A 24,093-nucleotide genomic window follows, 5' to 3' on the forward strand; every position below is an offset into this window, starting at 1 on the left:
ACCCAAGAGTTAATAGGGCTATCAACTGACAATAGTAAAGTATCTTGTACTTCTTCAGTCACCACATTTACAACATCATTTTTCTGTTTATCCTCCTTCAATGGTATGCATTTCATCTTTACGTGACCGGAGTTGTGACAATTCCAGTATTCCACAATCCTTCCGAATTGGGATTTGCTTGTACCATTCCTTGACTTCCCTCTACCATTGCCCTTGTTGAAATTCCTCTAGAAGTTACTGTCCCTAGGATCAACACTTAGGGCAGAATTAGATGTTAACGATTCTTCGAAGTCCTTTCTACGAACTTCCTCCACAAGAATGGCATTTTTCGGTTCCAATGTTCTTCGATAGTGCTAAGCGGACTACTCCCAACACCTATCTATCAAGGAGATTCCACTCATCATCATTCATACCTTCTGGTTTCATATCCAGAAGTGGTGCATGTAGCTTTTTTACTGTACAGATAATCTTCGAATTGCATCCTCTAGAAAGCAAAATCCATACTATCGAACTTGTTGATTCCTAGTACCGATCCTTCTCCACCAACCATTCACAAACCAAAGCTCTGATACAACTTCTTAGGAATTAGACGCCCTAATTCTAAACTAACGAGAGCCATAATAATAGTCACGGGAGAAAGTAAAATCAAGCACAAAAAAACAACAAGATTTATAAAGGTTCGCCTCAAGGTGAGACTACGTCCTGTCTTCCGTCGCTAGAGTAATCCACTATAAAGATGAAATAGTTTACAAGAAAGATCGCACACACTTATAGGTGTTTTTCTCTAACGTCTCTCGGTCATAACTAATGATGCTCCTCAGATGAATGATAAAACCCTAATAGCGGCGCTCCCTGCCCCCCTTCCAAACCTCACTGCGACCTTATCGCGAAGGTCGATCCGTGTACTGACTCACCGTAGGGCGTTGATTAGGCTCCACAAATTAACAAGCCCTAATCAATTTGGTATCAGAGTGGGCAAATATCTAACATGAAAAAGGAGAAGAAGATGGGGAAGAAAGGGAGGAAGATGAAGAAGAAGAAAAAGAAAAAGAAAAAAGGGAAGTTTCTCATTTTCACCTATAGTGTTCATTCCTAATTGCTATTGTTCATTAGATTTTTCACTCTCTTACCATATTTTTCGTATATCAAATTATATATCTTTGGAATGATATTTGAGTCTAGTTTTCAAGTAAAAAATAATTGTTTCCATCATATTTTTCTAGAAAGATAAATAGATATATGAAGCATCAACGGTCAATCAACAAACAAATTTCATGTAGCAGTAGAAAGCCTCATTTTTCTGAATGGTTTATACCGACATGACTGAGAATTTATATTGACAATTATAAGTCAAGAGAAATATATGTGAGTCTACTTTCTATCCCAATACACCACTTCTCAATCTTATCTTTCTAGAGAGAGACATCTACATTGGAAGAATCAAAGATCATGTTCTTAGCCTGTTGCATGTGAAAGTCAGAATTTAAGTTGAAATTTTTTCCTTCACCTTTTGAGTTGCTAATGTTGGTTAAGTTTCCTATTTGTTTTCACTCTAGTCAATATTTTACCAACTTGAGTATCTTTCCTTATTAAAAATTTTCTTTCTTTGATCTCACATTACATTTATTTCCTTAAGAGAAGTCTTTCCAAATTAGAAAGACTTGTTCGCTAATTATAAATTCCAAATATTCGTGTCCTAAATCACCCTTATTCTAGAAATTATCTCTTGAATATTTTCTTTGCAAATTGGTCAAGTTATGTTAAAAATTAATTGACTTATATGAGAAGTTTATGTTTAGAAAGTTTCCATTATTATGTTTCATCTCAAAACTTTCTTATTGAAGATATTTTTTTTTACATTTTCTCAATCATCATGTTCATAGAGGAATTATTTTTTATCTCCCTCTTGAGTCAAACTTGGTCTCCCTCGAAAATTCATACTTGGCCAAATTTCTTAAGTTAATTCAATTCTACCATTATAGTCTCCCCTAGTTTTAAAACATAAAAAGAAAAAAAAGGTCATATTCTAGATTCATTTGGAAGCATGAGTGTTACAGAGTTGCCTCCTTCCAGTTCAAGTTATTTTTCTCTAGTATTTATTCAGTTTATCATCTTGTGTTTTCATCACTTCGGAACAATGCCTAGACCCACTACCTAAAAAGTATAGGAGTGTCCACAACATCCAGTTTGAGTCAAATCATTTATTCTTCACCCAAGAGGTGATTTGTGTTTGAGCTACCCTTAAAAAGTGACTACTCTCTTTGTTGTGCCCAAAAGTTGGGTTGTTTTTCTGCCATTGAAATTTAACTGAGTGTGTTTTAGACAATGACTATTTTGACTGGTGTATGGAGCTTTGTCTTATGCCTAGGAGTGAACTTTCTTCTCTCACCATTATGTTGTGCTAGTAGGGCATCTTAGTAAAAAACAAAGAGATCCCAAACTTGAAGAGGAGAAGTAGAAGAAGTACAAGAAAGAGGTAACTAACTATGAAGAATTCACGTGTTGTGATAATCCAATTATATATGATTAGAATGTCCAAGTAATGGGAGAGCAATATGTGAACAAGATGAAGAGTACAAGCAAGAACTGCACAAGAGCAATATGAATTAAATCTAGGCAATAAAAAATTCTTTTTTAAGTAGACAAGTTTCTTGACCAAGATTAATTACAAAGTGAAGTTACAAATTCAAGCTTGAGGGGGAATTTTAAAGGACATCCACGTGTGTAGGGTATTTGACACCGGGGATAGGATAGTGATTATCCTGCGGGCAATTCCACCGATAATCTGCGAGGAAAAATGGCAATAGGTCACCCTATAACAGAGATAAAAACCTCCTATTTCTATTCAATATCATTCACAATCAATAATGCCCTCTCCCCTGTACACATAATGAGTTTTAACAAAATATGCAAAGCCCCTGACAAGCCCGGGCTATAGCTCAAAACAAACAAACCCAAACCGGGTTCAAAAAAGATGGATCCGACTACAGATCCGATTACTTATTCGCCTCATGCTTCTCCTGCATCAGTTGCCTCGGGTTTGAAAGAATTCATCCTCGAGTTCACTGTAGCAGCATCAAAATCCAGAAAACAAGGACTCAGGTGTTTGACATTAAAGACATCAGAAGTCCGCAAATGACTGGGGAGGCGCAATCTGTAGGCATTATCATTGATCTTCTACAGGACCTCACATGGGCCAATCTTCCGCGCCTTAAGCTTAGTATACTCTCCAACAGGAAAATGATCATGAGTTAAAACTGCCCAAACAAAATCACCAACGTAAAAAAGTACCTGATGACGGCAACTGTTTGCCTGAACCTTGTACTTGACATTACTCTCGTGAATGGCCTTCTTCACCTGATCATGGACATCTCGAAGATATGCTTCCATCTCATCTGCCTGGTGACTCGGACGACCCACACGTGGAATAGGGGCCAAGTCAAGCACCCCGGAGGGATTCTGACCACAGACAGCCTCAAATGGGCTCATACCGGTGATTTTGTGTTTTGACCTGTTATAGGCAAATTCTGCTTGAGGTAATGCCAAATCCCACTACTTCGATTTAGTTTTTGCCAAACTTCTCAAAAGGTTGCCCAAACTCCAGTTCACCACCTCAGTCTGACCATCCATCTGGGGGTGGTAGGTGTTGCTAAAGTTCAACTTCGTCCCCAATTTCTCCCATAAACTCCTCCAGAAATGACTCATAAACTTGGTGTCATGATCAGAATTAATGGAGTGAGGAACACGTTGTAAATGCACAATCTCCCGAAAGTAAAGATGGGTGATCCTGGCAGCATCCATTGTTTTCCTGCAAGCTACAAAATGGGTCATTTTGGAAAACTTCTCAACCACAACCAAAATAGAATCCAAGGTCCTCTGGGTACGGGATAAGCCCAACGCGAAGTCCATACTGACATCAATCCATGGGGCTTCAGGTACTAGTAATGGGGTGTACAGGCCCGCATTAGTGAGAACTCCCTTGGACCGCTGGCACTCATAACAACGCTCCACATAATGAGCCACATCACTGGGCAGTTTGGGCCAGTAATAGCGAGAATATATCAAAGCCAATGTCGTATCTCACCCAAAGTGACCCTCGTTATGAAGTTCACTAATAATCAACTGCTGTAGTGAACACTCTGGAATGCACAACTGTAATCCACGAAACAAATAACCATGATGCAAAAGAAAATCATGGCGTTGACCCTTATTTACCTCGTGAAGTATCATCCCGAATGAAGGATATGCAACATACATAGTAGAGAAAGCCTCAAATCCTACAACTCCGGCGCTCATGGTGGTGAGGAGTAATGTATGACGGCTCAAGGTATCTGTGACACGATTCAGATTCCCTGCTTGGTGTCTCAGTGCAAATGTGAACTCCTGCAAGTACGCCACACACTTGGCATGTCGTCGACTCAGTTTGTGTTGGCCATTGCTGTACCTCAAGGCCTCATGATTAGTGAATAGAATGAACTCCTTCTGTACGAGGTAGTGACGCCAATGCTTCAGGGACTGAACTATCGCATAAAACTCTAGATCATATGTGGAATAATTCTTCTTTGAACCGGATAGCTTCTCACTGAAAAAAGCTATGGGCCACCCCTCCTGACTCAGAACAACCACTAATGCCAACCCCGGATGCATCACAGTTCACCTCAAACACCTTCTCAAAATCAGGAAGTGCCAAAAAGTGGGGCCTCTGTCATCTGTTGCTTAACCAGTTGAAAAATAGCCTCCGTCACCTCAGACCACCGGAACTCACGTTCTTTGAGGCACTCTGTGAAAGGAGCAATCAAAGTGCTGAAGTGTCGAATGAACCGATGGTAGGAGGATGCCAAGCCATGAAAATTGCGGACATCGTGCAAGGTCTTTGGTGTGGGCCACTCCAAGACCGCATCTATCTTCGACTTATCTGCATGAACACCATCAATAGACACAACAAAACCAAGAAAAGTTACAGAGGTAGTGAAGAAAAAACACTTCAGCCAAGTCACGAACAAGCGCTCCATCCGCAACATCGTAAAAACAGCACGGAGGTGATCAAAATGGGATGCCCACATCGGACTATAAATGAGGATATCATCAAAGTACACGACAACGAATTTTCCCATAAATGGTCGTAGAATCTGATGCATAAAACCTCATAAAGGTGTTGGGTGCCTTGGACAACCCAAACGGCATGACCATCCACTCATACAACCCATGTTGCATCTTAAACGCTGTCTTCCACTCATCTCCAGGCTTTATTCTGATCTGGAGGTATCCGCTCTTAAGGTCAATTTTAGAGAAGACCTTAGAACCAGACAACTGGTCTAACATATCATCCAGGCGAGGAATGGGAAATTTGTACTTCACTAGAATCCTGTTGATTGCTCGGCTATCAACACACATACGCCATGAGCCATCTTTCTTCGGCACCAGTAGGGCAGGAACTGCACATGGGCCCATACTCTCATGGATGTAACCCCTATCCAACAACTCTATCACCTGTCGTTGCAACTCTTCGGACTCCTTGGGGCTGAGGCGATACGCCGGCCGATTAGGCAAACTGGACCTCGGAACAAGGTCAATCTGATGCTGAATATCCCTCATAGGCGGTAGTCCAGGAGGAAGGTCCTCTAGCATCAGGTTTGAAAACTCTGCTAGGAGCTGATGCACCTTTGCTGGTAACTCAAGAGTCACATATGTGATACTCTTCCAACAAGGCAGTAGAGCATAGACTAAATCTTCGTGCTCTATCTCTATGAGAAATCTAGACATGGAAAGCAGGTTAAGAGGACCGGCTATAAGGGTAGGAGTGGGCCCTTCCCGGCGAGGGGCTAACACAATCTTCTTTCCTTTGATGCTAAGGGAATAGTTATTCTTCCGCCCGTTATAAATAACGCTGAGATCATACTGCCAAGGGCGGCCTAATAATACATGACAAGCATCCATAGATACCACATCGCACCAAGCATTATCAAAATATTTCTTGCCGATGGAAAAAGAAACGAGGCATCGCCTATTTACTGCTACCTCACTGCCTTTAGTCAGCCACGTCAATTTGTACGGTTTGGGATGAAGATTTGTTTGCAACTGCAATTTCTGGATAGCCTCTTCAGACACTACATTCTCACAACTACCACTGTCAATGATCATCTTGCAGACTTTATCTGCTACTGTGCAGGTCGTGTGGAAAACATTTGTTAGCAACCAATCATCCCCTAAATCCCCCTTGGGAGTCAACAGACTCTTACAAAAAACTAGAGTCTAATGGCCATTGCCGTACAATACCTCTCCATCCTCAGCATCATCATACATAGGTTCACCAAGTTCCTCAGACTCATCTACCACGTCTTCCTCGATAAGAAGATTTTTGCCCTTCTAACTAGCAGGTTTCCTACACTCAGTAGCTTTATGTCCCAACTCACCACAACGAAATCATCGAATATTTGAGTTAGAAGTACCTTGGGGAGGCTACTGGGCAGGACGAGATTCCTGAGGGCGAACTAGTCGGCTACTGTGATCGCTTTTGACCATTGGCCTTCTGTTATGCTATTTTTCCACAGTCAATGCACGATGGTATGCTTCCGAAACGGTCCATAGCGAGTGAAGATTGAGGACATCCTATAGGGGCCGTCGGAACCCCCCCAAATACCGTGCCACCATTTGCTCTTCTGTCTCAGATAAGTCATTCCAGGCGATCAACTGATAGAACTCCACCATGTTATCATCCACTGATCTCGAGCCTTGCTGCAACAAATGAAGTCGCTAAAACAAGGTTTGAGTGTAGCCGAAAGGAAGGAATTGACCCTTCATCTTCTTCTTTATCTTCTCCCAATCAGTGATTTTGGCCTTGCCCTGCCGGTCTCGTGATCGCCTCAACTGCTCCCACCACGCAGATGCTCTGCCCTTCACCTTGACACTATCTGGGACTTCCTTATACTCAAAGATACGCTCTATCTTCTGTAACCAGTCGATGAATCCCTCGGCCTGTACAGAAAACTCAGGTAGCATCACTCTGAAACTGAGGTCTATAGGTCGATTTCCCTGACCCCGGTGCTCCCCGAATCGAGCATGACTAGGATATGGATTTTCGAAGCTGGTATCGGAATCGTGGCTTCCCATCTCACGATCACCAAAATCCTGCGCTGCCAGATACTGAGTCAACTCTGTGACTTACCGTTGTAAATCTTCAATCATCACATTCTGAAGATTACGGCCACGGTGTGGAGCTTCCTCATTCGGATGCTGTCCACGACGACCACGACCACCAACCATATTTTTTTTTTAATCTCTCAAAATTTCCCGAAATTGACTGCGCTTCCCCCAAATCAAAACAATTTGGACGCTATCAAAATCTCCCGAAATCGAAAGTTCGGAGCCCCTATCCCAAAATCGTGACGCTCCAGCGGCCCTCTCCGGCCGTCATCTCCGGTGACGCTAACCCTCTCCTGGCACTAACGTCTCGCACGAGGTCTCAGACAAAACCCCTATTTCGGTCCACTATTTTTGATAAGTTCCGAACCTTATCTGTTCGTCCAGCTCTGTCGACGGTAGATCCGACTACGATGACGGCAACAACAATGACAATGTCGTATGATAGTTTCAGTGGTGATGACATCGATGCCGAACCCTTTCCCTGCCGAATCCCTATCTTCTGGCAAATCCAGAGTCATTGCTCTGTTTCTGTAACTACTCGATCGAATCCCAAATTTTTTCGGCAGCAATGTTGAGCGGTAGCTCAACGATGATGGTGTCATCTTCGTCGACCCTTTAACTACTCACTACAGTGTCTTTGGTGAGACCTAGCTTCTTCCCCAACCTAAAGCTCTGATACCAAGTGACGCCGAACACAAGATAGTGATTATCCTGCTGGCAATTCCACCGGTAATTTGCAGGGAAAAATGGCAATAGGTCGCCCTAAAACAGAGAAAAAACCCTCCTGTTTCTATTCAATATCATTCACAATCAATAATGCCCTCTCCCTTGTACACAGAACGAGTTTTAAAAAAAATGCAAAGCCCCTGACAAGCCCGGGCTAGAGCTCAAAACAAACAAACCCAAACCGGGTTCAGAAAAGACGGATCCGACTACGAATCCAATTACTTATCTGCCTCATGCTTCTCCTGCATCAGTATTATATACATTGTAAACATCTTCCCACAACTAGAAATACAACCTCAAGGCATGAGGTAGAGTATTCAAGCCTCCTACTCTTGGTTCAATTTTGTCCTTACACCTCTTTATCTTTTCCTCTTCTTTCTCTCCCTTGGTTTCTTCTCTCCTCTCTTCCAAGAGCTAGATTTCCTCTCTTCTCTCCTTCCCTTGAGATATTTTGTGTTTATGAGTTGGTCCTAGAAATCCACATATGCTAAGGGTGCTTCTTCAAGAGTTCTTTGACATTCCATGAAGCTTGAGGTCTTTGAGAAGCTTGTATCGATTCAATGTTTTAGACCTTGAAATTGATGTCTGTTGAAGGAAAAGTATCCAAAATACCAGATTTGCAATTGTAAGATCAATTAAGTTTTGTTATCATCAAAATCAAGAAGGGAGCCATTGCTCGATCAACAAGCTGATGGATCCCGAACAAAATTTTATGGGTTGGGATCTACTTCAGCTACACCCTCCCTTCACCAAAAAGATGTTCAACTACACCATCCCTTCACCTAATTGTTCCATTTTTTTTTCTACTCATTGTGTATTTTAGGATCGGGAGACGAAATAGGTGATTGGTGGAGGTCATGAACAAGGGGAGCTCTACTATCTAAACCTCCTAGTAATCACTGCCATGACAAGTTTACACACGAAAGCTCTTCAGTGGCACAATAGCTTAGGACATCCCTCCCTTCAGCCTATTTCGTGCATGTTTCCTTCTTTAAAATATATTTCTAGTTTAAATTGTGAAATTTGTCATTTGAGTAAACACCAAAAGAGTACCTAATCTGCTCGGACTTAAATAAAAGGTGCTACTCCTTTCTCTTTAGTGCATGTTGATGTATAGGGGTTTTTAAATGTTTTAAATATTTCATTATCTTTGTTGATGTCTATACTTAGGCTACATGGTTGTTTTTAAAGAAATATAGATATGAGGTTTAACCTATGTTTAAATATTTTTGTGCTATGCTTTCTACTCAATTTAGTACTCGATGGAAAATTCTTCAATTTGACAATGAAAAGGAGAATGTCTGGTGAATTTCAATGTTTTCACAGTGAACAAGGCATTATTCATCAAACCTCACGTGTTTACACTCCGCAATAGAATTGAGTGGTTGAACCGAAGAATAGGCACCTTGAGGTTGCTCGGACCCTATTGCAACATATGAATGTGCCTCACTTTTACTAGCCTCATGCGGTACTTACAACCTGCTTTCTCATCAACCAATTGCTTTCTTTAGTTCTCAATAATAAATCCCCATACTCTATCTTGTTTCTAAAAGAGGAGATTTTCTTGTTTGGGTAATGACTCATCTCTATACACTAAAAAATTAGACCCTTGAGCTATTAAGTGTATTTTGTTGGGTTACTCTTGAACTCATAAAGGATATACATGTTATAGCCCATCCCTCGAAAAAATTATTTAGATCGACAAATTAACTTTTCTAGAAGAATAACCCTTTCACTCATCTAGTCTAGCCTCACCTGGGCTTTTTTCGATTATAGATTTTCATAAACCTATTGTGTGTATAAAAAATCCTTTGTGTTATGAATCCACCCTCCATACTCTACCACCCTTTGTGGAGTATACAAATCCTATTGAAGTAAGTTCTCCTTCTTCTCCTATTTATTTGGAGCTTCATTTAATACCAGGCGAATTGCTCTTCGAAAGGAACCTCAAGCCTACACTTGGCCTTCCACATCTCACCCTATATAAAATATTTTATCTACTCATCAATTGTAGTTTTTTATTTTTGTCACTTCCTTGCCTCTATTTCTTCTATTACTTTTCCTAGATCCTACCAGAAGGCCCTTCAGCATCCAAGATTGAAAGTGCCAATGGAAGAAGAAATGGCAGCCTTATATGAGAATTTGACTAGGCAACCTGTTCCCCTTCTACCTAAAAAAAATGGTGGGATATAAATGGGTATTCATAGTTCAAAATAATCCACATGTCACAGTGACCCATCTTAAAACTTGATTGGTGGCTAAACGATATACTTTTTGAAGAACATGTGTGGAAAAGTCTCACATGACTCTCACAACAAGAACCCTTACAGAGCCAAAATTATAACGGAAGGAGGTCTCATAGAAGAATCTCAATTTAATTGTGTTTTAGTTATGTTAGTCTTCTATTTATGTTCAGTTGTTCAATTGCTCTAAGACTTATCTTCTAGTGTTTAACTTTGGGTGTAACTGGGATAAGGGTAGTTTAATTGTATTTGGATTATACTTGTTTCCTCTATTATAAATAGAAGTTCATGTAATCGATAGAGCCTCATTGGTAACTACTACAAGATCTCGTGCATTGGAACCCATGGTTATGAGGTTGGTTTCGACCTTTTTTATACATACATCACCCATCTTATTTTTTGAGAGTTTGTGTTCGATTAAGTTCTTATCATCAGGACACCTTGATAGAGGAGATAATAAATACAGTTATGTTTCTATTTCAAGCTGGGATTGCATTGATACCTTCCAGCTTGACAGGGAGAAGTAGTAGAAGAAGTATATGAAAGAGGTATTTTATTCCACATGTTGTAGTAATTTTTGTGTGGCCAGAATATTCAACAAAAGGGGTAGCACAAAAGATGATGAATTTTGCTTCTATGAAGAATTTTTTTTTCAGCAAAAGAATATTGAAGACCAAGAATTCTTTTCATTGCAACCTGAAGTTATAAACTCTAGCTTGAGGGGGAGTGTTGAAGAGAAAGTATGGAAGAGTCTCACATGACTCTCACAACAAGAAGTCTTACAGGAGTCTCAAAAGACGAGTCTCACAGAAGAGTCTCAATTTAAAGGTTTTAGTTATGTTAGTCTTCTATTTATGTTAAGTTGTTTAATTATGCTAGAACATATATTTAAGGTGTAATTGAGACAAATGTAGTTTAATTGTAATTGGACTCTACGACTTTCCTCTATTATAAATAAGAGCTCATATACTCAGATTACAATAAGTTAGTGAAGTTTTTCTCTTTTTCATTAATTCAATACTCCTTGAGCTCTCCCTTTTCCTCCGTCTCATTTTTCTCTTCTTCATTATTCCTTCCGATTTTGACACATTGTATCCAATTATTTGTACCTTATTTCATATTGTAAAGTGGGTAACCAGGAAAATAAAATGAATAAAATAAAAATATTTGAAAACATATACACATCCTTAATTAATTATTTAAAATCTAAGAACCACTATAAATAATTATATATACACAAAAATTTTACTAAATTAGTTTAGGACATAAAATTCTACAATAACATAGCAAAAAAGGAAAAAACTTAATACAAAGGATATTATCTACTAAACAAAGCTAGAAAAATTTCAAGGTGCATGCTTTTCCCATTTATTAATTTAAATATCTCTACAACATTTAAACTCTATAATATAATACATGTGAAAATAAAATTAGAGTTTGGTATTTATTATACCTTTATACAAGTTCTATTAAATCACCCTTGTAATCTACTAATCAACTCATGATGTACAAAATAACCCTTACCCTTTACCATTATGTTCAATAAAATAATAAATGGGTAACTACCTAATCGGGTAAAAACAAATTATTCTATTTTAATCCATTTAATAAATAGTAAAATCATAAAATTGACACCTTTGCCAATATATTAGTGTTATAAAAATTGGAGAAGAATTGGGCATTGAACTATTTTCAAGTATTGCAGTCGATTCTTTGTCCGGTTCATGACATAGATATTGAGACCCAGATTTTGTTTGGTCCTATAATCACAAACCTAGAAGGAAATGAGCAGGTTTATCAAATTTATGTGGCTAATTCAAAATTTAACTCCCTTTAAAAGAAATTTAAAAATCAACATATACAACAAATAATCAACCAACAAAAAGATTTTTTATTATGATTCACAATCAATATTTCAGATTGTTAATCCACTCCAAGGGACCTCTTCAACTCAAAGTAAAAAATCCACTAAGTAAAGCCAAATGGTATTTATAGCAAAAAACCACAAAGGGTTCAAATACAACACTTGGACTTATGACCTATGGCTAAATGCTACTAGGGACAAGCACTTAAACCTAGTAAAGGCATAAAGATGGCACTAATGTAATTAGTTTAAGTTTTAGGGGCATAATTTTAACGTTGAAATTTTATTCATCTACAAATTGAGCTTTAGGGGGAGGGTTAGGACACATGTCCATAACCTCTTTCTTCCTCATGTTTTCTCCTCAACATGTCGTCTCTCCTTTTCTCCTTGAGCTACTACACGGAATTCTTATTATCAACATGGTATCAAAGTATTGATTTTTAGGACTCATATCTATGGTTTTTAGAATTACTATCTTGTTGTCTCAACTACTCATTCTGAGTTGGCCTAACCATATTGTGGTCTTTATTTTAACTTCTTCCATTTCCAAGTTTTTTATATTGGTTTGTTCTTCAAACCTTAGTATGTTGCTATGGGTGTATCTATAAGAGAGAGAGAGAGAGAGAGAGAGAGAGAGGGAGGGAGGAATGGTAGAGATTGGTTTGTTCTTCAAACCTTAGTATGTTGAGAGAGAGAGAGAGAGAGAGTGGCGGAATGAGTGTGGAAGAATGGTAGAGATTGGTTTGTTCTTCAAACCTGAGTATGTTGTTGTGGATGTATGTGTAAGGGAGAGAGAGAGAGAGAGAGAGAGAGTGGTGGAATGGTAGAGATTGGTTTGTTCTTCAGACCTTAGTATGTTGTTCTGGGTCTCTGTGTAAGAGAGATAGGTAGTGGTGGAATGAGGGTGGTGCAATGGTAGAGATTGGTTTGTTCTTCAAACCTTAGTATGTTGTTGTGAGCCTCTGCATTGTTTCCTTATTTTTTTTCTTATGGATTCTCAGCACAAATATTTTTTTTTTCTCAGATTACTGGTCCATAAGCCATCTTCAAAACTGACTGTACCCACTTGGGATCCTCCTCCAAGAAGAAGGTCATCCCTCCAGCGTTGAAATAAGCCCACATGAACGAGACATGGTTGAGGCTGAACACCAAGAAGTTATAGGGTGTGGCTCGCTTGAGCACATCATACAAAAGTTGAACCTCGGCTAGACTCTGCCGAGGGATAATCTTAGAGGTGGCATAATGGAGGATCACTTGGAGATGAATTGGCGTCACCCTACTGGCGCTACATGGATACACCGGTGTCAATGTAATGTTTCGTTGGAAGAGAAGAAGACACTGAGGCCACTAGCATCGTTGCTACCAGCACCAAAATCCTACTGGCGCTACTTGAATACACCGGTGATTTCATGATTGCAAGAGAGAAGAATGAGTCTCCAATGTCTTACGTGACGACTAAATCTCCAACGAGTACACTTTGGGCTTGCCCTCAATATCTCTGTCATCCGGCCAGCATCCAGATTTTTTCCCTCCCTGTCCCATCAGGAAGATACTCTCTTTCACTGTCTCCTTCAGTGGCTTGATCCTCTGTTGTATCGCCAACTTTATTTATGTTTCTGGAGACCAAAGGATCGACTACTCTAGTTTTTTTCTGATGATACTGGGATGTCATTCAGCCCATTATATGTTGACTAAAATTCATCCGAATTGTTGGTTCCCGTCGTCTACAACTCTTCTCTTCAACACTCTCCCTCAAGCTGGAGTTTATAACTTCAGCTTGCAATGAATAGGATTCTTGGTCTTCAATTTTCTTTGCTGCAAAAATTTCTTCTTAGATGCAAAAACTTCATCTTTTGTGGTCCCCTTTTCTTGAATATTTTTGTCACATTAAAATTATGACAACATATGGAATAAAATACCTCTTTATTGTACTTCTTCTTCTACTTCTCCCCCTCAAGCTAGGAGGTAATGGCAATGATCCCAGCTAGAACCAAATAACATAGATGTAGTAATAAGTTCCTCCATCACGGTGTCCCAAGTATATGTACGACACCAGGTACAAACTCTCAAAGGGTAGAAATGGGTGATAAAACATAAGCTGAAACCAAACTCAAAGGATTTTGAAACAAATAGAGTGATAATAATCACTAAAGTGGGTAATGCCTATCATTCACAAGACGGAGATAAAAGACCCATGGATACATATAAAAAGTCTCAATGGACTTAAAACACCCATATCAATAAAGGGACCAACCGAAGCAATCCTTTAAAATTGTAGAATTTAGGATCCCAAGTAGAGGACTTAGATAAATCAAGAAGAAGAAGAGGAAGGAGAAGAGAGGAAGAAAGGATCAACTACAAAAGGGAGAGAGTTTGGACTAGGAGGAAGGAGAGGTGCGTCAACCAAGGGAAGGAGGGAGGCCGGATGAACATTGGAGAAAGGAGGAGAGAGATTCTATGCTCTACCTCTTAGCAAAGGCCTTTGTTTATAGATTTTACAAGACCCTTAGGGCTACAACTTTATAAAATAAAAGACATTAAAAGGACAAGTGTTTACACCTTCATGCCATCTTTATGAGAAGCATCATATATTACCCATATGCCAACAATTAGACATGTGGGCTTCCTTGCCTTGGACTTGTGGGCTTGAGCCCAACTTCAAACACTCCCCCTCAAGTTGGAGGAGAAAAAACATCATAGATACCTAGCTTTCCACTTATAAAGGATAAGATTTTAGATGTAACTGGTTTAGTGAGGATATCTGCTACTTGCCCTTGTGATGAAACATGTTTAAGGGAGATTATACCCGCTTGAAATTTCTCCCGTATAAAGTGGCAATCCAGCTCAATGTGTTTGGTCCTTTCATGGAAGACTGGGTTTGAAGTAATATGAATGGATGCTTGGTTATCACAGTGTAGATTCATGGGACCTCCTTTATAAAATCCTAATTCGGTAAGAAGGGTCCTGATCCATAGGAGTTCACTAACTGTGTAGGCCATAGCTCTGTATTCTTCTTTGGTGCTAGATCTTGTAACCACATTTTGCTTCTTACATCTCCATGTAACTAGGTTCCTTCCAACAAGAGTGAAATATCCAGACATAGACTTCCTATCATTAGGTGATCAAGCCCAATATGCCTCTGAGAAACCTTCTATGTTGAAGTGGCCAAGCTTTTTATAAAGTAATCCTCTTCCCAAAGCTCCTTTTAAGTATCGTAATATTCTCTCCAAGGCCTGCCAGTGGGTAAGTTGTGGTTTATGTATGTACTGACTCACCGCGCTTACAACATATGATATGTTTGGTCTAGTTACCATGAGGTAGATCAGTTTACCCACAAGTCTTTAATATTTACCAATATCAATATCTTCTCCAATTGTTGCATATAATTTTACATTCATATCCATAGGTGTGTCAACTGGTCGACACCCCTTCACTCTTGTTTCTTCAAGGAGGTCTAAAACATACTTCTGTTGAGACAATATTATCCCATGTTTGGATTGAAGAACTTTTATGCCCAAAAAATAATTAAGCAGTCCCGGATCTTTAGTTTTGAATTTCTAACATATCATATTTTTTACCTCTTGTATGATATGTGCATCATCGCCGGTTAAGATAATGTCATCAACATATAAAACCAATAGTATTTTTCCTTTTGAGGTATCTTTAAAGTAAACCGAATGATCTACCGTGTACCGACGAAAGCCAAACCGTAGGACTGCTTGGCTAAAAATTTCAAACCAGGCCCGAGGGGACTATTTAAGCCCATATAAGGACTTTTGTAACCGACATACAGACCCCCCTCAACGACATAACTAGGTGGTTGAACCATATAAATTTCCTCATGGATATCCCCATTTAAGAAGAAAATTGAGTTAATAGCAAGAGATAGTAGGTTACGTACCAAATTTAACTTGGCAATGGGAGAAAAGGCCTCCTCATAATCCACTTCATAACACTGAGTGTATCCTTTAGTATCGAGACGGGATTTAAGACAAGCAACGGACCCATCCGGGTTATGTTTAACCGAAAACACCCATTTACAACTGATTGGTTTTTTTTCTTTTTGGGACCGGTGCTAATGCCAGGTTTGATTCTCACATAAGGCATTCATTTCCTCATCCATAGTTGCCTTCCATCTTGGATGTTGTAGGGCCTCATGATAGAACTGCGGAATTGAAGTAGAATAAAGAGATTCAAGGAACTGAGAGCAAGCAAAAGACAAATGATGGTGAAACATAAAGTTGGATATAGGGTGACAAGTAGTACAGGAACGGCGTTCCTTTCTTAAAGCAATAGGCCGAGTATCAAATTCCGTACCAAACATAGGAGGGGATGGATTTACCTCGGGTGGATCCAAAAACTCCATAGGTGAGGTGTCGGCCGGTGCTTTAGGGGGCTGAGTAATATCAACATTGAAGAGCACAAGTGGACAAGGTCTGATAGGAGGAAATGACAAATCTAGAGGAGCATCATTCGAGGAGTAGAATGAGGTGTCTTCAAAGAAGGTCATATCCTGAGATACAAGCATCCTGCAAAGGGTAGGATTGTAATAGACATACCCTTTTTGGGTGCGAGAGTACTCCAAGAAAATACACTTTATAGAACGAGGAGCAAGTTTACTCTTTTTTCGAGATGTGACATGAACAAAGCATGTACAGACAAAACCTTGAGGGGAAGAGAAAAGGGGTCTTCACAGGAAATAATACAGAGTAAGAAGTTTTATGACTAAGAACAGATGAAGGTAACCTATTGATAAGAAAACATGCCATAAGTATAGCATGAGGCCAATAAAAGTAAGGTAACTTCATTGATTAGAGAAAGCCTCAAACAACTTTAAGAAGATGACGATTTCCTTTCAACAGCACCATTCTATCAATGGGTATAGGCACACAATGTTTGATGGATAAGCCCATTGCCCTCACAAAATGATTGGAACTCACTAGACAACTATTCCTTAGCATTATCAGACCTAAGGATTTGAAGTTTTTTGCCAAATTGAGTTAATACCATAGCATAAAAGGTTTAAAAGAGAGTAAGTATTTCAAGTTGTTCTTTAATGAGATAAAACCACGTGACCTGGGTAAAATCATCAACTAACGTAACAAAGTATTTAACATGAAAAATATTAGAGATACACAAAGGTCCCCATACATCAGAGTGTACTAAAAAAAAGGAGCATTACTTGTAGTTGTAATGCTAGGAGAATATGTACTCCTATGATTTTTACTTAATTGACAAACCTCAATTGAAAGTAGAGAGAGATTTTAACGAAGTAAGTAAATGACGAAGGAAAAGTATAGAAGGATGGCCAAGCCGGTTGTGCCAAAGGTGTTCCTAGGATGTAGTGGATGATAAGACAACTAGTGGATGGAGGTTGAAGTAGTACAAGCCCCCTTTTTCATGGTAACCACTAATCACTCATTTTGTAGTTAGATCCTGAAATGTACAAGAAGAGGTCAGAAGGTGATAGAGAAATTTAGATTTTTTGTAATTTGGCTAACCCAAAGCAAATTTAAAGGAAATTGAGGGACAAATAAGACATCTTGAAGAGGGATAGAAGATGTGATAGATGAAGAACCCTTTCCAAATACTTTGGTTTGGGTACCATTAGCAATAGCAACAAATTTATTGGGAAAACATGGAGATAAGCATGTGTTTGTTACTTGATAGGTGTTCGGAGACCCTGGAATCTATGATCCAAGAGGAGGAAGAGGAAGAGGAAGAAAACATACCTGAAGTAATGGTGGTAGCAACGGTAGGTACCAGTGGAAGGGAAGGCTCCATAAGGGACTTCATCTTCTAAAATGTGGAATAGTCTTCAACAGTAAGAGTCATTTTTCCAGATTGAGAGTTATCATTTTCTTCCCGTTTATCAACATTAATGGAGGTTGGGTTAGACGTGGCCCAATCAGGTTTTCCATGAAGCTTCCAAAAATTTTCCACAAGGTGGTTCTGATCATCACAGTAGGAACATATGCGAGGCTCAATGTGTAAATGGGACCCGTTCTACCACCTCTGGTGTGGCCCCCTCTAAAATTTCTTCCACATCCGTGGTTGGAGGATGATATACCCCTATTACCGGAGTACATAACCGATGGAGCATCAATAGGGGAGGTAGTCGTAGAAGATGGGTCAAGGATCCGTAGCAACGTAGCACTGATTTCATCAAAAGATGGAAATGCAAATGAGGTAAGGAGTTGCCTTTCTTGAACTGCAATATTTGTTGAGTAAGGTTGAGCAATCTTCCATTCTTGAAGAAGTCCCCGAAACCAGGCCAAGAACTCATGAATATTATCCCCTTGCTTAGTATTCAACATATTTTGTAATACATCAAATAATTTTTTTCAAGGAGGCCGTGCTAGAGTATAATTTAGCACATGTGTCCCAAATATCCTTGGCTATTTCCAAGTGGACCACATTGTTGGCTACATGTTCTTCCATGCTATTTATGAGCCAACTAATAACCAGATTATCATTTGTAACCCACTTGAGGTAGGCTACACCTTCTTTATCAATCAAAGGAGAGGATTTGTTTAAGTGACCGAGAAGATCATGAGTAATGAGAACCCGTCGTATCGATTGTGACCAGCTAAGATAATTGGAGAGGCCCCTCAAGGGGATAGTAGTAATTCTGAGTAACTCTTACTACTTGTATGTCCAATCTCCATAATGAAGTAAATCAAATGCTTAAGTTGCACCAAGATCAATTGTAAAAGGCATCTAAAAAATCCACTAATGCAACTTGGAAGATCTGTGGACCAAATCAGGCACTTATAAGTAGAGATGTATAATTTTTTCCACAAGAGTAGGCACTAAATCATCAAAGGATTTGTGCTTATGTCAAGTGGAGACATCATCCAGAAATCAATCAATTCCTCTTATATCCTTTAAAAAAGAGGATAGATTTAAAACTTTATGCCTTAATCCAAACTCAAAAAACAAAAACAAAAATTGTGGCCAAACACTTAAAAATCACAATCTTCTTTTGAGATCATTAGTAGCAAGTCAAGTCTCTTATAACTCCTCAACTCATGGGAACAATCCAACTTCAAAGAAACAAGTGTTGGAGTTCAAGGAAGTAGAAGGGGCAGCAGAACAATAGAGGCAAGTAGACACTGGAATTTGAACCATATGACGATCATCCAGCAAAATAACAAGACCCCATGAACAACGCTAAGTGTGAGAAAGCTTACAACAATATGTGCTGGAATTCCAACTCATAGAAAATCGATCCAAGTTACATGTAGGCAACCGAATCGCAAATCATTTTCATCAACACATTAATCTTGATGAAACACTAGCAACAACCAATCTTGATCAAGCTTGCAATTTTTATACAAGAAGATCAAGATTATAACATCACAAGAGATTAATCTTGACAACTTCTCATATGAAGATCATCTTGTCTTAATGTGAATCAGAAATGAAGACCTCAACTTATAGAAATAGAATATGTAATAATGACCAAAATTGACTTATCTCTTCATGGTTGGACTCATTCTTTCATGAATAAATTCTTGGACAGATCTTCATAAATATTTGCTTGTATACTTTATCAAGGGGGATCCTAAACTCCTTGCTCTGATACCATGTAGAATTTAGGATCCCATGTAGAGGACTTAGATCAACCAAGAAGAAGTAGAGAAAGGAGAAGAGAGGAAGAAGGGATCAACTACAAAAAGGGAGAGAGCTTGGACTAGGAGGAAGGAGAGGTTCGCCGACCAAGGGACGGAAGGATACTGGACGAACTTTGGAGAAAGGAGGAGAGAACTTAAATGCTCTACCTCTTAGCCAATGCCTTTATTTATAGCTTTTACAATGCCCTTAGAGCTACAATTTTATAAAAGAAGAGACATAAAAAGGACAAGTATTTACACCTTCATGTCATCTTTATGAGAAGCATCCTATTTTACCCATATGCCATCACTTTGACGTATGGGCTTCCTTGCCTTGGACTTGTGGGCTTGAACCCATCTTCTAACAAAAATGGTTGGCCAATAAGAGTCAGTGAGAGTCAAATAAATGATGGTAGGATAAATACTGCCAAAGGGTAATGGGTATAGAGGAAGATAAAATGTTGAGGCCACCATGTGCTTTATTTTTCTAAGAAATTCAAATTTTGCATCAAATGAACCAATGCCAGCAACAATCAGCAAATAAAGAACCCAAGGCAAGCAACCGAGGAGTTCTTCTTCAGAAATAATGTCTCATTCAAAGAGACACAATAGCAGTAACGGAAATGGGTCAATTCCCAAATAACTTGTACAAAATGTGCAGTTGAATAGAAGTGGATAATCGATAAATAATGAAAGTCCTTAAGAGTAATAAAGACACCTGAAATAGTCCATAGCGAGCCCACCAGTAAATAAGGAAGTTTCACCAAATAGTATGTTGGAACCAAGTAATAATCCAAGATATTAATCCAGCCAGAGATTGACAACCGAGTTGAACCGAGTAAGATATCAAACCAATATAGCCAAGTCGCAGGAAAATAGTTATAAACCTTGTGACCCAGACCCATATAACCGAGGCAGAAAATAAGTGGGACGTGTCAGGTTAACCCGGACCGAGTTGGCTCAATCCGATTTGGCCCTAGTTAACTCGATGGACTGGTGTGGAAGCGGTAAGCTCGAGTAAAAAATACCATCGTTGGGTGAAGTCGGGCAGGTCCAGTCTGAGACTTAGGCAAAACCAATGTTGGTTTAATTTTTCCTAACTTAGGAAAAATTAAATCGGCAGTCATCTTCTTCCCCGACGGCGAACAGGGTGGGAGAGCATCTTTCAGAAATGGCAACCACAACAAGAAATTTTCTGAGAGAACCTCGACAGAATGGAATGGTAGAGGAGTTTCTGGAAACCAGCAGAGGAGATATCTTCCGGATTAATAGCAGTAATATCACAAAATAACAACGAAAACTAGAGAGCGACTTCAGGTTAGAAACAAAAACCTCTCCTCCAGCAAGCTGAAGCGGAAATACAACTAAGTCATTGTTATGGACTCAATAACACTGAGTCATCTACTTTAATTTTATTATTTATGTTGCTTTTAATTTCGAATTTTATTGATTTGTAATAAAACTTAAAGGTAGGGGTAGAATTGGGTTTTATAACCCTAACCTATGTTGATGTTAATTACCTTATTTAAGAGGTAAGGAGGAGAAATAAAGCAAGTTCGGAATTAGCATAAACTAGAGTAAATTAGGTTAATCTAGGTTCTCCTCGACCTCCCTCTTCTAAGGATTTTGGCGTGAACCTTCATTGCTATCTTGGTGTTTTCGTGAGTGTCTTGAGGGCTGAGAAAGGAGGAGAAAAGGAGAATTAAGCCATAACCTACGTGGTGAAGGGAAGGACTAGTTTTCTTCACGGAAATCAGGGAGAAAAGGGTGGAGAAGAAGGGTGGTGTGGAACCTTTTTCTCAGCCAAGAAGAACGGAAAGAGGCTGCTGTATTGGAGGTCCTTTAAGAGGAAAGGGACAGAGGAAGAGTTCCAAATTCTGGGTAGAGGAGGAGTTCCGAATCTGGGCTGAGGAGGAGTTCCGGATTCTGGGCTGAGGAGGAGTTCCGGATTCTGGGCAGAGGAGGAGTTCCGAATCTGGGCTGAGGAAGAGTTTCAAATTCTGGGCAGAGGAGTTCCAAATTTTGGACTGAGGAGGAGTTCCGAATCTAGGTAGAGGAGGAGTTCCGAATTCTGGGCTGAGGAGGAGTTCCGAATTCATTCAAAGAGGTAACTTGAGACTCTATATTCCTAAGTACAGCAGGTTAGAATTCTGTTTTAATTTATCTACGTGAATAGTGGTTAAATCCATACGTTAGACAAAAGGGATTCTGTTTTCAACTTACCTGAGTGAACAATGGTTGGAGACGAGATTCTTGGTTCCTTACAGTGTTTAAAAACCTTGTAACGTGTTGGATTCATCAGTATCTCGCCGAATTACTAGATCCATGGCTAGGGACCATAACAGTCATCTTCCTCTAAAGATGGTGATGAACTCGGTATGGAAAGGCCCACAAATAACTTCCAGAAATCAGGAGTTAAGCAGTAATAGTAATGGCGAATAATTTTTCCAAAATAAGAAACATATCCATAATCTAACGCCAGCAAAAAGACAACCCGGTGAAGGAGGAGTTTTTGAATTGTCTGTCGTAATATTTCTGAAGATAGCAGTAAAAATCCCAAAGAGGCAGCAACAGCAATGATACTGATTTGCAAAGAATTGGAAGTTTCAATAACAATCAGACAAAGCATAAGATGACAACAATGCAATTTCCAAAAAAATAGCAACAACGATAGAAATAAGATCTTATTTAGCAGATCCTACAGAGTAATCAGCAAGAAAATGACCAGAGGAGACCATAGGAGTTTCTGGAAATCAATCGGCAACAGCAGTGGAGAAAAAATCTCACAATACTGGAAATACGACGAACTAGGCTTAATCAACGTCTCCTTCCACCCCATGATGCGTGAGCCAGCAAAGACAATTTCAAATGATCAACAATGGATCAGCAGAGGTTTTTTAACCAAAGATAGTTGCGTCGGACCGATTCAAACCAGCAAACGTTTTCGAAACCAGCAACGAAAAATAACTCTAGATGCAGTATCTGGTGTCGACGCCAATCTGTTATCTTCCTCCCATATTCGGATTCTTTGTGGAAGCCTTGATGGTTATGGCTTTCGGGGTTTTAATATAGCATGATGACAGCTAGATAGAGTTGATCTAGGATGATCTTCTGAAAATAAACTAACAACAGCGAAGAATCAAACCAAGACAGTTGTGATAATCGGGAAATATGCCATCATCTTCCCCGCAACACTGGCTCTCGAACAACGCGGGATCAGAACCAGCTTAGTAAACCAGCTTGAAGATTTCAACAGCGGGAAAATACGATTCTATCTTTGAAAGATAGCAATCAAAAGATAGCAAAGAATTCCAATTAATAACAGTAACTGAAGCAAAAAAATAGAGACTCTCTTCCTGGCATATTAAATTCAAGATACATAAAGTTACTAGAAACCAAATCCATAAACCAAAATGCCAGGACAACAAAGATAAAGTAAAAAATATGATAGATTGATCATCATTTTGATCATCCACCAAGTAGTCATCCATAGAGCAGTAGTAAACAAAATAGAGAAGAAGATGATTCTCAAAATACAACTCCATCAATATATAATATGCAATATTAAAAGCTCAATGTAGAGTTGAAAAAGTAAAGCAAACTACGGGCATAGGTACTAAAAAGAGAAAAAATAGATATGAACCTAAACTACTAGAGAAAATGATCACATTATCTCTGTGGGTTGACCGAGTCAACTCATATAACCTGCTCTGCTACCATGTTGAATTTATGAAAAAGAGAAAAACTTCATTGACTTTTTTGTAATTAGAGTACATGAACCCTATTTATAATAGAGGAAAGTACTAGAGTCCAATTATAAATTAAACTAGTTTTGTCCCAATTACACCCAAACTCTAACACTTATAGATGAGTCCTAGTATAATTAAATAACTCAACATAAATAGAAGAGTAACATAACTAAAAAAATTTTAAACTGAGAGTCTCCTATGAGACCACCTTTTGTGAGACTCTTGTAAGACTCCACCATATTAATTCTAGCTCTGTGAGACTGCTTACTGTGAGACTCATGTAAGAGGCTTTCATATATTCTCTTCAATAATTATAATATTATAATTTTATTCATCTATAAATTGGGCTTCAGGGGAAAGGTTAGAACACAAGTTCATAACCTCTTTCTTCCTCATGTTTTCTCCCCAACATGTCGTCTCTCCTTTTCTCCATGACCTAATCCATGGAGTCTTGACAATCAACATTTAGCTAAAATAAGTGAAAATCAACTCCAAAATTATGAAAAAATGTACAATAAATTCCTTTTTTTTTCTTTTTTTTTTTTGCTTGCTGTTGAAGATGTTGGTCTACCACTTACACATTATGGAGTCCTATAGTTTCCAGATTTGGGCTTTGAAAATATGATTTTTTGTAATAGAGGGTTGACACCTATATGGGGATTTGACTATGCAAAGTTCTAGCCTGATTCAGTATGTAAGTGTAGTCAAATCCGTTAACGGGTTAACTCATGCTTATCTGCTTAGATGGGGTT

General features: G+C 39.0%; 1 protein-coding gene across 1 annotated transcript; it reads right to left on the reverse strand.

Annotated features, from left to right (window-relative positions):
* Positions 1–4,676: 4,676 nt before the first annotated feature.
* LOC137943667 (uncharacterized mitochondrial protein AtMg00860-like) lies at positions 4,677–5,063 on the reverse strand. The gene has a single exon (XM_068789110.1). The coding sequence runs from the start codon at positions 5,061–5,063 to the stop codon at positions 4,677–4,679; it is 387 nt and encodes a 128-aa protein (XP_068645211.1).
* Between the last annotated feature and the right edge of the window lie 19,030 nt (positions 5,064–24,093).

The sequence above is a fragment of the Aristolochia californica genome, unplaced genomic scaffold (genome assembly GCF_029961685.1).
Source record: "Aristolochia californica isolate CCGP_79_NKW_82.1479 unplaced genomic scaffold, dmAriCali1.0.hap1 SCAF_11, whole genome shotgun sequence".
Taxonomy (NCBI): domain Eukaryota; kingdom Viridiplantae; phylum Streptophyta; class Magnoliopsida; order Piperales; family Aristolochiaceae; genus Aristolochia; species Aristolochia californica.